Genomic DNA, 12,765 nt, shown 5'->3' on the forward strand with positions numbered 1-12,765 from the left:
TCGCCTGACCCTCGCCAAAATAAAAGATTCAAGCAGTCACAAAGCAACTTGAAGAAATAAAAACTCCAGCACAAGAAAATCTAACATTTCCCGTAAGAACGAAAAGAAATAACAGAATATTCACTGCTCTGTAGCGGGACTGGATGGTTGGGACAACATTCTTTAAAATTTATAAGTCATGAGTAAAGTCAAAGTGTTTTACAAATGCTAAAGACGTAATTGATATATAAAAAGTTAAAATGTATCCGGGGAGCTTTACATACCTTTACTCTGTGCTTATTGGCAACCACGTGGGCGTTGGTGACGATCAGCCCGTCTTCAGAAACAACAAAACCAGAGCCGCTGGCGACGGCTACCTCCCTCTTAGAAAATATCATCCTAACGGGAAAATAATTCAGAACAACCTCTCAACAAAACATTTCACACCTAAAAGATAATCCCGTTTACTGCTGGAACTTTCAAGAGAACTCAGAACTTTAAAAGATGAATTTTAACAGATTTCGTCATTCACGAATTAGAAAGAGCTGCGAAAACATCTTCACCCGAAGCTGCCGAGGATTTTCGTTGCAACATTTGCAGGAACGTGTTGTTGTTCTTACTTGCGGAAGAGTTCAATGTGAACGACGGCGGGAGCGATTTTCTCCACCACGTCGGCGATGAAGTTGTATTTGTGCCTCAGACTGTCGAGGTTCAGCTGAGCTGAAAGGAAGAGAAACACGGTATCAGTGCGTGGCATCGCGGCCAATTAGAGGATCTCTGTGTGGAGACGAGAGGCGATAACGATCCTTTTGGGTTGCCAGGTTGGACGTGTAAACAGCGAACAGATATATCTGAAGTGCACGTGGACGTGAACCTCGGAGAGCTTTTCCTTCTGATTCTTATAAAACAAAGGAAGAAATTCAGAGCATCAAAAGATATGGAGAGGTTGCAGACAAAGAAGAAGAACTGCTGCTGTTGTGTCACGCATCGTTGTTCCTGTTTGAAGTAGACCGGTAAGAGATCCGCTTCTCAAACCGATGCTGCGGGAAGGTTTCCCCTTCCCAGTTAGATCCCACGGGACGAACAATTAAACACATCCTCCTTTCTGTGTAGTAAACATCGAACTTAGGAACAGTAATTGCAAGCAGCCTGGACTCATTTCACAAATAATGAGCAAACACAACTTTACGAAACAACTTTTAACACCGTTTCTGCTGTACACTCGTGGTTTTTTTATTTGGTTTTTTTTTTTTTTTTTTTTTTTTTTTTTTTACAACCAATAGGAAGGCTTATTGCAAAATTGTTCAGTTGTGACTTTAAATTTAATCCGATTTCACTTCAACAAAGAGTTTACTTGTAAACTCTCTCTATGTTAAGTGTTGGACATGTTGTGCAAATACATAAAACATAATCCCTGAGTTTACGATTGAAGTAACGTCAAATTCTTGAGGGTGTCGGTGCTTGAGAAGCACTGGAAACATTTATTTATTTCTTTTTTTAAATCAGTGGCTGAAAAGAGACAATGTTATACTTAAATTTTTTTAAAAAAGGACTACTGCTGTTTACTGAAGGCAGAAATGGTTGACCCAGTCTGTGGACCTTCCTACCATTTCAGGCTGCTTGCTACGCTTTTAATATAAGTAACAGAAATGTTTTTAAGTGAGAATGATTTTATTCTTTCTGTCAGACATCCGTTATCATTCTGAGCGCCATAGTTGCTATAGTGACTTACACTCAGACATTTAAGATGCTCCGACTATCTAGATGTGACGCCTACTTGGCATCGATTGTTTGACAAATGAATGGATGGATCAAGAATTCTTTTCGATGACAGACAATCTAAAGATATTAAGCCTGACAGACAAAAATTGGACAAGCTGAGAAAACCTAATCAGATATGAGGTCCATCAAGCTGCACTCATGGGGACGATTAAATGTTTCAACTGGTTTGTACTTAAAAGACGAATGTTTGTTTTTTTTAATCAAACCTCTGATGCCACACAATAAATGTGACCTTAACCAGACAAGACAAGACAAGAGTCCTCACGAGGACACTGCCTCTGTTCTTTTCCTCACGGTTGTAAGTTGGCAGGATCTCGCTGAGGGACAAGTTGGCCGATGCCCTGCAAATATTTCGTCTGTTTTCAGATCTTATCACAGGAAAAGCTCTCGGCTCCGTCATCTTGGCGACCGCTTGGTTTCATTTGTGAGCCTTGGGCAGCGTAGCTGCTCCGTGCGACTCGTTCTGAGCGACTCTTTCTTTCCTTCTTCCCTGACCTGAGAAAGTACAAGTTTGCAGAGATGCCTTTGTTTTGAAGCTCTGTTTTGTTAGAAAGACCAAAATAAAAATGAATCTCGACTCTCGGCGTGGCACTGATTCGCTGAACCGTTTCCCCAATCATCCAGAAACGTTGGAGAAACAGGAAGAAAGATAGTTGAAGTCTGGAACGCAGAGGGCAAGAGATGAGGCGTGACGCCTGGGATTTTGGTCAAAAGGGTGAAATCTTTGTAAAGCACGTTTTAACCAGAGGCTTAGTGAGTGCAGAGTTAATGTGAACACCTGGAGCTGACAGCTCGTAAAGAAAAAACGAAAAAACAACAACTGAAGAGCCGACCTCCAGAGCTGCAGTGCCGCGGCGTTCTCTCCAGCCGAGCGTCTGGAAGAAACCTGCCAGTGTTAGAGGCCGGACGCTCGCTCACAGGACTAATGCTTTGCCAGCTGATGCAGCTTTGAAAGTTGAAGTGAAATTAAAGGAGCCATCTGGACAAAAAACAGCCAGCTAAGCTGCTGGTGTTGGTAACAGCTCAGCGCGCTGGGAGGTCGGGGAAAAAAAAACTCTGACCGAGCAAATAAAAGGGCCTCAGATGGCAAGATCAGGTGTCCCTGAATGCAGCACAGGAAGAGTCTTAAGCGTCACATTCCGTAATGTAGATCAAACAATGAACTATTTTCACAGAACAATGCTCTGCTTTCCAGGGGATCACTTTGGAAAAGAACGAGTTCCTGAACGAGTCACCGCGCAAACGTTTGTTTCTCGAATCCAAACAGCCGACTGGTCTGCACGCGGAGATGAGGCGGGAGGGAGTAAGAAGCAAATGTTTGGTTCTCCAGATCTGGGTGAAACAGACATCTGACCTAAATCTGTCTCTGTTTAAGGAGTTGCACAACCCGGTGAAGAGGTGAATCACCGGCGTCTCACCGACACCGTCCAGATTTCCGTCCCGAACCGTAAATCAGAAACAACTGCTTCAGATTAGGAGCCGAGTCAAGGAATGACGAATACATGTGGCTTTTGGATGAACAGATTACTGACTGCCAGAGCAGGATGGGGGAGGAGAGGATGCACCACGATGCTTCGGATTCTCAGGCGGAGAGGGAGTAAGTGGAGCCCGACTTTGACCTTGTTTGACTCTAAGAATCTCTCTGCCTCAGCAGGTTTGGTGTGTTCACAGCTGCTGCGTCTCTGGGACCCGTGGCTCCTTCATGACTCGGAGCTCTGTGCGCGTTCAGCCGCACAGGGGCAGTCACTCGGAGCGTCCTGGGTGTATTCCAACACATTATGACCCTGTTAAGATAACATTGGGGGGTGTTTGAGAGGGAGTGAGCGAGGAGCTGGAAAACAGCCCCTTTTTAGAGTTTGCTGTAGTTTTACGGCGCCGCTCAGGAGATGGAGGTCTGGCCAAAGAGGAGGAAAGCGTAACAAATAAGGCATATTTGCCGTAACGCCGGTGAGACGCAGAACCACCTCACTAAAACTCAGCAGCAGAGAGGAGAAACTGCCTCGAAGGTTATTCATGAAATAGCACGTGAATAAAGCAGAAATCTCAAACGTGTTATGTTGCAGGAGCATTCATTAGCCGTGTTTCCGCTGAGCATATAATGGCGCAAATTGGGGTCGACGAAAAACAAACTTGGTTAATGGAAACAGGCCAGCTTCAAAGAAACTCAGGGTTTTCCAAAGAAAGTCGCTGCGGCAGGATGAGCGGGAAGTCACATGAGTCACTTGAGCAACAACAGATTGTTACTACTGGCAGAAAAGACAAAGAAAACAACAGGAAGTGGCAGGAGGAGTGTGTTTTTTTTTCATGATTTTAATCGTAACGCCATGACATTAGCAGAAGATTTAGAACGTTTTGCGCACATTTGTAACGTCCTACTTTTTAAAAAATCACAACAGTAGCTGGGATTGATTGTGACCGACTAACACAAAGTAGTGGGTATAAAAAAAAGGAGAAAAAGAAAATCTCCACATCACTTTAATTGTTTTAAAACAGATGAATTTGTTACGTTTTCCTTTGCCGCAATTAAAAGCTATAAATCCTGCAACTGAGGTCTGACGCATAAAAACATTTTATTGTCTTCCACTGACTGCCCTGCAGCTCTGGATGCGTGTTCGGGGCTGTCATCCTGCTGCTGTTGTTGTTGTTGTTGCGCAGCTTTCCTGCTCAAGAAAAGCATCCCCACAGCATGATGCTGCCACCGCCAGAGGGTTAATGAATGCGACGTTTCATTTGGGCCAGATGTGAGCAGAGCACGTCCCTCCTCCCGTGGCACAATGTGCACATCAAGCGCAAAATGTGGTCAATTGTGGACACAGCAAAAATTGACCACAAAGTTGCAAAAAGCTGCAAGTGCGCGTTCAGCCGTGACTGCGTTCCTTTCTTCTTGTCTTCTTCGTATAAAAGGCCAGATTTGTGGAGCGCACAATCTACGGCTGTTCTGCCAGTGGATTGTTTTAGCTGAGCCGTGTGTCTGCTGAAATGCACGAGTCGTGAGTCACACATTTCTGCAGCCTCCAGCTGGTTCACACTCCCAAGGTTGGGATTTGGTTTCATAACTGCGCCCCGCTTCAAACGTCTCCACAATTTTTTTATTTTTTTTTTGCTCTGTTTTTATTCCCCCCTCCTGGTCATTCACTGGAGAGTTTTCTAACAAAAGTCGGAAAACGGAACATTTGCATGAGGGTTAGCTTACACTCAGATGGACTGTTTATAAATTGGGTGGCTTCCGAAGGCAGTCTGGCTGCTTTTTCTTTTTTTTTCTTTTTTTTATCTCGAGCGTCAGAGTAAAGGGGGATTAAAACGAAAGCATGCGAAAGAATTAACTTCACTGCCTCCACTTTCTGTCAACAAGTAGCTTTTCTGTCGAGTGGTCCACGTTTGTCCTTTCTACCTCCAGATGGCACAATAAAATATGTGCTCCAATCGATCAGTTTATGTAATCAAGGTCTCGATACGGACACATTTCCTCTATTATGTAAATGATTACATGGATATGACCTTCTTGCTTAAGCAAGAATGAAAGCATGAGGACATAGGAGTGAATGATGTTCAGGGAGGTGAGTGAATTCTGGACTAGTTGGGAGAAGAACAGAATATCAATGTTCTGCAGCAAGCTGTGCCAGAAAGGGAAAAAATAAATAAATTAAATAAATAAATAAAGTCAGAAATTATTTTTTTTTAAATAAGGGGGAATTGAGAAGGGAGGTTGAAATGTTGGCAGTGAAAATGTCCTGTTGAAGACCAAAAAGACCCCCCAAAAATTAACGAACTGGCCAAACATTTAGCTTTCACTTGTTAATATGATTTTAAATGTGAAAACTTGGGTTTCCGTGCCACTTGGTTGTTTTCTTTAATAGAATAGAGGGTGAAAACACAAGTGTGCTCATTGAAACTTAGAAAAAAAAAAAAATAATAATAATAATAATAATTAAATTGTAACATAGCATCCTTCTGTACCCCTGAAGCTGCAATGACCTGGAGTTTAATTTAAATCAGACTAATGAGTTAGGACACTAAATTTATGAAAACAGACTTCAGCAGCGAACATCAGCACACTTTCACTCAGCGGTTCTCTTCCCTTTCAGCTTACTTTCATCTTGGTTGATCCTTTTCTCTCCCTTTTCTTTTTGCTTTCTCCATTTAGCACAATCTGACAGAATGTGGCTGGCATGACAAGTCCGCCACCCAGTTCAGATTGTTGATTGGGCTAAAGTCCTAGTGTACTCTATATTATTTGTCCAGTAATTGACAAAAACCCTTCTGGTCCCCAAGAGAAAAAGCAAAAACAAAACAAAACTGGGGTTTAAAATAATCTAATATCACTTACTCTACTTTTAGGTCTTCAAGGAAACAGTGAATTAAATTTGTTTCAAAGAAAAAAAAGGTGATTATTCACTGAACATAGTTCATTTGTGCCCACAGGTTCATGCAGACGTAATAATAAAATATGTTTTAAATGAGGATTGTTTATCTCGCCCGGAACGCAGCTGGAATGGATGAGGATTGTTTATGTTATTTATCATTACGTATTCACATAAGCTTTAATATGTGTATACGTGTGTACAACTTGTGTAAATATCACGTGTTCTCTTTGAGCCCTTCACAGTTGCAAAGTTTGCTCAAACTTCTGGCCGACCCTAATTGTCATCTAGATCCCTTTAGATAAAATTTGATCGCGCACGCACGCACGCACATGCACAGACGCGCGCGCACACACACACACACGCACAGACGCGCGCGCACACACACACATACACACACACATGCGCTCACCCTTCCCGCAGGCTCCTCGCTGGATGAAGATGACCGGCGGCTGCTGCAGCTTCGTGGCCCGGTTGCTGACGCGCTTCAGCTCGCAGATGTTCCGGTAGGACACGCCGTCGCTGCCGCACACCGGCTCGGCGCTGCTGCACACGCACACGCCGGACTTGCCCCTCCGCCTCACGGTGGCGGACGCCTCCACGCCGTCGGTCACCACGCACTCCATGCCCTCTGCGCAGTCCTGGTCGCCGGGGCCGCCACACTGCTCGCCTTCGCCGGACGCGCACACCGGGCAGCAGTTGCAGCTGTCCAGCACGTCGCCGGCCAGGCAGTCCGCGGGGATCTGCGGGCACTGGGACTTGTCGCATCTCTCCGGACAGTCGATGGCGAAGCGCTTGGCGACGCGCGCCTCGGACAGCAGGCAGGGGGAGGCGAGCACCGCCGTTACGCACGAAAGAAGCAGAAGCTTCATGACCGAGACTGTCCGAACAGGAACCAAGAGACTTGGAGAAGAAGGCTGCAGTCAGTGCCTAATAAGTCTTTTATATTTATAGGTTGTGACTGAGCTGTGCGGAACTCACTGCACCTTCACCTGCAGGACAAACAGACGCAGTGGGGAAACTTTCGCCGGCTGCTCCGGTATATACAAGCTGCGGGATAAAACCTGGAGGTGATTGGTGGAGATAACGTGACGTCATTCTTAAGGAGGGACGGGTCGGGCTGCATGTTGGCGGAGTAAACGTCAAGCAGACTGAACACAAGTTTGATCAAACTGGAACTACTTTAAATGGCGGCTTCATCTCTATCTTCAGGGACGCGGAGCTGCTTTTGTTTCAGAGGCCTCATCTGAAAAGTGTGGAGTGCATTTGGATTCGGCCTCCACGAGTCGATACTTTGTGTGAAATCGTAATTAAAGTCGCAAAGCGTCTGCAGTGTATCACTGCCGGTTTTTATCATTAAACAAAAATATACAATGTTTGCCATTTCTGCCCCCCCTCTCTTTCCTTTCCCCTCTTACCCCCCCCCCCCTCCTCACACTTCCAAGTCACTGCTGGGCAACAGGATCCTCACAGCATGATGCTGACACCACCGTGTTCTACTGTGTGGATGCCGTATTAATCCCTTTCATGCATGAATCATGATGCTTCATGTCGGGACTTTTTGTTGTTGTTGTAATTTTCTCCAAATACTAAATTGTTATTTGGAAAACACATCAGTAGTGACAAGTTTTTCCTTCCTTTCCTATTTGTTTTGCCCATCTGAGGTATTGGTTTACAACCTGGCCCGATTGTTTGCTAATCTTCTCAGCGGATTTCTTGTTGTTTCTCCAAACGCCGGATGTATAATCTTTTTGTAAACAGTTAACAGCTGGATGGAATGGATCTGCTTCTTGATCCAAACGGCTGCTGGTTTTCACAGCCACCGTACCCCGGCCGTATCCTGCCCTCTGATTGACCCCCAGGCAAACCTGAAGAGCAATCGTCACTTTAATTTTTCCAGTACAGAAGACTGGAAAAAAGTCTTCTGTACTGGAAGAGGCAGGAAATCAGCAGCTCGCCCGACTTACTTTCTGCTGCTCATCTATGTCTTTTATCGAGTCAATTTGTTGCTTTCGTGATTTTGTTTTGCATCTGTGACGAATGCCAGTATCATGTTGACCCTCAGCATCAGACTCTGCACCAAGTTTAACTCCGGGTTTCCAATTAAAGGACATATAATTCATAAAGATTTGTTGAACCTCAATATAAGTAAAGATTTTATGTTTCTTGCTCCAGTTTTATGTCATCAAATAGTTCGAAATTAAGAAATAGTAAGAAATTAAATGCACATACAGTACCACAAATTTAAAATAACAACTAAAAATAGTTAAACTCATTACTTATTATCACTGAATGAAGTTCACAAACTGAAGAAATAATGCGTTTTATACTGTGTTGACCCTGATGACGGCTCTTCTTCTGAAGAGCCTGTAGTGGCTACTTGTTCTTTTCTATAAAGCCACTATATTGATAAATTAGCTTCAGTTTTCTTTGTTAGTATCGGTTAGCTTATCTCTTCTTAGTTGACGCGTTTCTGTTCATTGATATGTCTTGTGCATTAAATAATAAACAATACTTACGGTTCCACACAAAGTATGAACTTTACTTTCTTTGGCATAACATGAAAATTATTTTGTCTTGCACAGCATCCTTAAAATTAACGGTCAAAAACTGTGTAGAGGTTAAGCGACCACACTACATCCAACATTCTTTTCTTTTCTATCGTAAGTGACACCACACTTTCTCTATGTATACAATTGTGTCCTTTAGGTGGCGCTTTTTTACAAAAAAACATAGTAAAATAAAACCTTACTGTAAAGACAATATCTAAACATGCAAAAGGCATACAGAAAATAAACAATGTCAAAACTAACATTTTTGGCTCTTACAGAGCCCTTGTGTAAAATCCGATTAACAAAGCCGTTAAAAATGCGAAATATTCTGCAGCAGGCGACAGCTTCCAGCATGTCTGAGCAGAACAAGTCGGAGTCAAAGACTGGCGTTAATCTCGGCCAGGGCGAACCGACGTGCCGCACACACGCGCCCGCGCGAGTACGCACGCACGCACGTACACACACACACACACACACACAGCTGAAGCTTTGTTTTGGAAACTATTGACTGTTTTGAACTCCGAACAATCCCTGACAGTATCTATGACATCACATGCGGCTTCGTGTGATTATTATGTCATTGTTGGACATTTCTGGACCAAACAGATTTCCCGATGACCTGCTGGCAGCCGGTGGTCTGTCTCCCAGCTGTGGAAAAGTTTGTTCAGGGGGAGTTTAGTCTTCTCTCTCTCTCTCTCTCTCTCTCTCTCTCTCTCTCTCTCTCTCTCTCTCTGTCTCTCTCTCTCTCGTTACACATCTGTAATGTTAATTCGTCATGTTACATGCAAGCAACACAAGATTGCAGATTAATGAGCTCATGCACCCTGTGGACGTGATGACGTGCCCTTTGAGAGTGTCGATGGGGAGGTTTAGTGAAGGTGAGGCAAAGTGCTATCGCGGATTTCAAGATGATGGACTGATGTATGTAAAGGTGGCGCAGGACGTGGACCGGGGAAGGGAGAAATCAGTGCAGCGAGGATGTTTTCCAGTGACACTGAAACCCGCAGAGGCAGCAGAGTGGAGAAAGAAAATAGCTGGGCGGTGAGACAGTGGTGAGGAGTGAGTTAGGAGGGGTTCAATCCCAAAGCGGGATTAGATCAGAGAAGTTACTTTTTTAAAATAATTTTTTATTTTTATTTTATTTCTGCAAGCAACAACGTGAAGTCAAAACACCAGACAGAGGGCAAAAGATTGGGAAGAGAAATAGAGTTTTGAGCAAGGTGAAATAACATAGATGGTTGATCATTTACAGATTGGTGACTGTGAGTGTGAAAGTGGATGTTTACAGGAGGAAAATAGAGGGACTCGGTCTTGGAGTGATGTGAGGTAGAAGGCGTGTGAATTTTTTATTCATTTTTTTAAAACTAGCTCCCCTGGCAGGAGCCGGAATTTTCAGGACTGCATCAACTTGTAGGCCTATATGTGTTTTTGCATTAAATCAAACATTCCATATGTAAGCAAAACATTTTGTGGCTGTAAAAAAAAAAGAAGAAAAAAGTCAGAGGCTTGGATTTGATCAGTGAGACTTGCACAAGTTCCCCATGCGAATTTTATTGGTTAACGCGTGGGATTATTCCAAACATTTTAATGGTCGTATATGACATATTTCTTTTGGATAAATAATAATAATAATAATAATAATAATAATAATAATAATAATAATAATAATAATAATAATAATAATAATAAAACAACAACCTTATATTGTTCTTTGGAGTTAAAAAATCCTTCGGGGTTCATTAGAGACATGAGGAACTGTTTACGATCTGCTGATTCTGCCAGCAGTTCAGCCTCTTCCGGTGCTTTTAGGTTAGCTGAGCATAACATGTTCCTTTTGGCTCCCTTTGTTGGATGCTTTGTTGGCTTAAACACTTTTTCTGCTGTAACAGAGAAAATTGTGGACGGGGTTTGGGCAAAGAAGAGGAAATATTCTATTTTCATTAAATTACAAGCTGTTCGTGGAAAATAAAAGAACAACAAAGTTTCTTAATGTCCAGTTTTTTGATTATTTATTTATTTTTTTGTGTGCTTGACAGCTTATTATACAAATCCATAATTTTGTTAAAACTCTGACTAGAAACAGCGTATTGCTGCTATGGAGCTGGAGAAAAGCTCCGAGCCTTGAAAACTTGACTTTTTTTGATCAAGGTCTTTTTATTATTTTTTTTTACATACACCACACACACACATACACATAAAAAAACAAAACAAAACAAGACAAAAAACAAACACAAAAAAAAACAAAAAAAACAAAAAAAAAAAACTGACGAAATATGCAACAAAAATCCCTCCCAACCCTCCCCTCCTATACCGGATCTACTACCCCAACAAGAATACACCTTTTATTCATACATCAGCCGATACAGAGCACAGGTTTGCACACACAGAACCAATATTTGACCTTTACACAAAGTTATCTGCCGAAATATTCCCGACATAAGATATAAATGGCTGCCAAATGTCAAAGAATTTGTTTACAGATCCCCTAACAGTATATCTGATCTTCTCTAAATGAATGTAAGACATAACTTCTCTTAACCAATGTCCATAACTTGGAGGATGTGGATCCTTCCATCGAAGAAGAATGAGTCTTCTAGCCAGTAGAGAGCAGAAAGCTAACACAGTCCTCTGATGTTTGCTGAAGGAAGTCTCTGCTGGAGCCACCCCAAAGAGAGAGATGAGTGGTGATGGACAGACAGTTTGTCCAAATATTCCTGAAAAAGTGTCGAAAATGCCTTGCCAATATCTGTATAACTTTGGACAAGACCAGAATGTGTGTAAAAGTGTGGCTGGAGATTGTTTACAACGATCACACGTCGGATCCAAGTCCCTTTTGAGTTTGCACAATCTGTCCTTAGACCAGTGTAAACGATGTACTACCTTGAATTGAACTATAACATGTTTCAGACATATTGAGGACGAATAGATATTTTGAATAATTTTTTGCCAAACTGTATCTGATAAGGACTCCTCCAAGTCCATCTCCCACTTGACCCTCAAGGAATCTAAATTGGTATCATTAAATGAACTGAGCAGGGAATAGACTCTACTCATAGAGCGTCTTGTTACAGACTTGCACATCAAAACCTCATCAACAAGAGAAGTTGGTGGATGTAGAGGAAAACATCCAGAGTTTGACATTACAAAATGTCTCAATTGTAAATACCTGAAAAACTGTGACTTGTGAATGTCAAATTTCTGTGTGAGCTGTTCGAATGAGGCAAACTTATTGTCTATATAAAGATCATTTAGAGAAGTTATTCCCTTTAAACTCCAGGCATAAAAAACAGAATCCATTAGTGAAGGAGCAAACATGTGATTATTTGATACTGGAGCAGATATTAATAATTCCGTACTTTTAAACATCCTCCTGCACTGATTCCAGATTTTTATTGTGTGAGTTATAACCGGATTAGAAGTATAAGTTGAGATTGGTTGATTAAACGGTAGCCGGGAGCAGAGTAAAGCAGAGAGAGAGTTAGCCGTAACTGAATTCCTCTCTAAAGTCACCCAAGTGGGAGCAGGGTTGTCCTCTCTCAACCAGTACAGTAAGGCTCTAATATTAGCCGCCCAGTAATAATATAGGAAATTGGGGAGTGACAAGCCACCAAGACCATGGGGTAGCTGTAGCGTCTTACCGCCTATCCGCGGGTCCTTCTTATTCCAAATAAATGACGACAACTCACTATTTAAATTTGTAAAGAAAGTCTTGGTGAGAAACACTGGCACGCTCTGAAATAGATAAAGTAATTTAGGCAGTATTGCCATTTTGATTATATTGATTCTACCTCCCAAGGATAGAGGCAGAGATGCCCATGTAGTGATGTCTTTCCTAAGGTTCACCAGGAGAGGCAGATAATTTGCTGTATAAAGATCTTTGTGACTGTGAGTAATCCAAATACCAAGGTATTTAAATTTAGCAGGGCTAATTTTGAAAGGGACTGGACCCATATGCTGCACTTCCATTGGAGTCACAGGCATCAATTCACTTTTTTGAAGGTTAACCTTATAGCCAGAAATGTTTCCAAACTTTTGAAGTAAAATAAGTAACTCAGGAATACTAGATAAGGGATCTGAGATATAAAGAAGTG

The 12,765-nt window shown here is 42.4% G+C and overlaps 1 protein-coding gene and 1 long non-coding RNA gene across 2 annotated transcripts in view; one reads left to right on the top strand and one right to left on the bottom strand.

Moving 5' to 3' along the window:
• The window catches only part of htra1b (HtrA serine peptidase 1b), a 47,816-nt gene extending 40,466 nt beyond the window's left edge, over nucleotides 1–7,350 (bottom strand). Inside the window, exons 1-3 of the mRNA XM_044103485.1 lie at nucleotides 6,535–7,350; nucleotides 600–699; nucleotides 264–378 (exon numbers count right to left, since the gene is read on the bottom strand). Of these exons, the coding sequence (XP_043959420.1) occupies nucleotides 264–378; nucleotides 600–699; nucleotides 6,535–6,994 (675 nt within the window). The 5' untranslated portion in view covers nucleotides 6,995–7,350. The remainder of the gene's footprint in view (nucleotides 1–263; nucleotides 379–599; nucleotides 700–6,534) is intronic.
• Nucleotides 336–6,446, top strand: LOC122823647. Its single transcript, XR_006369370.1, has 3 exons — nucleotides 336–992; nucleotides 2,957–3,064; nucleotides 3,137–6,446. It is a non-coding gene; the product is annotated as an uncharacterized LOC122823647 (long non-coding RNA).
• Nucleotides 7,351–12,765: the final 5,415 nt, after the last annotated feature.

Source organism: Gambusia affinis, linkage group LG20, assembly GCF_019740435.1.
Source record: "Gambusia affinis linkage group LG20, SWU_Gaff_1.0, whole genome shotgun sequence".
NCBI lineage: Eukaryota > Metazoa > Chordata > Actinopteri > Cyprinodontiformes > Poeciliidae > Gambusia > Gambusia affinis.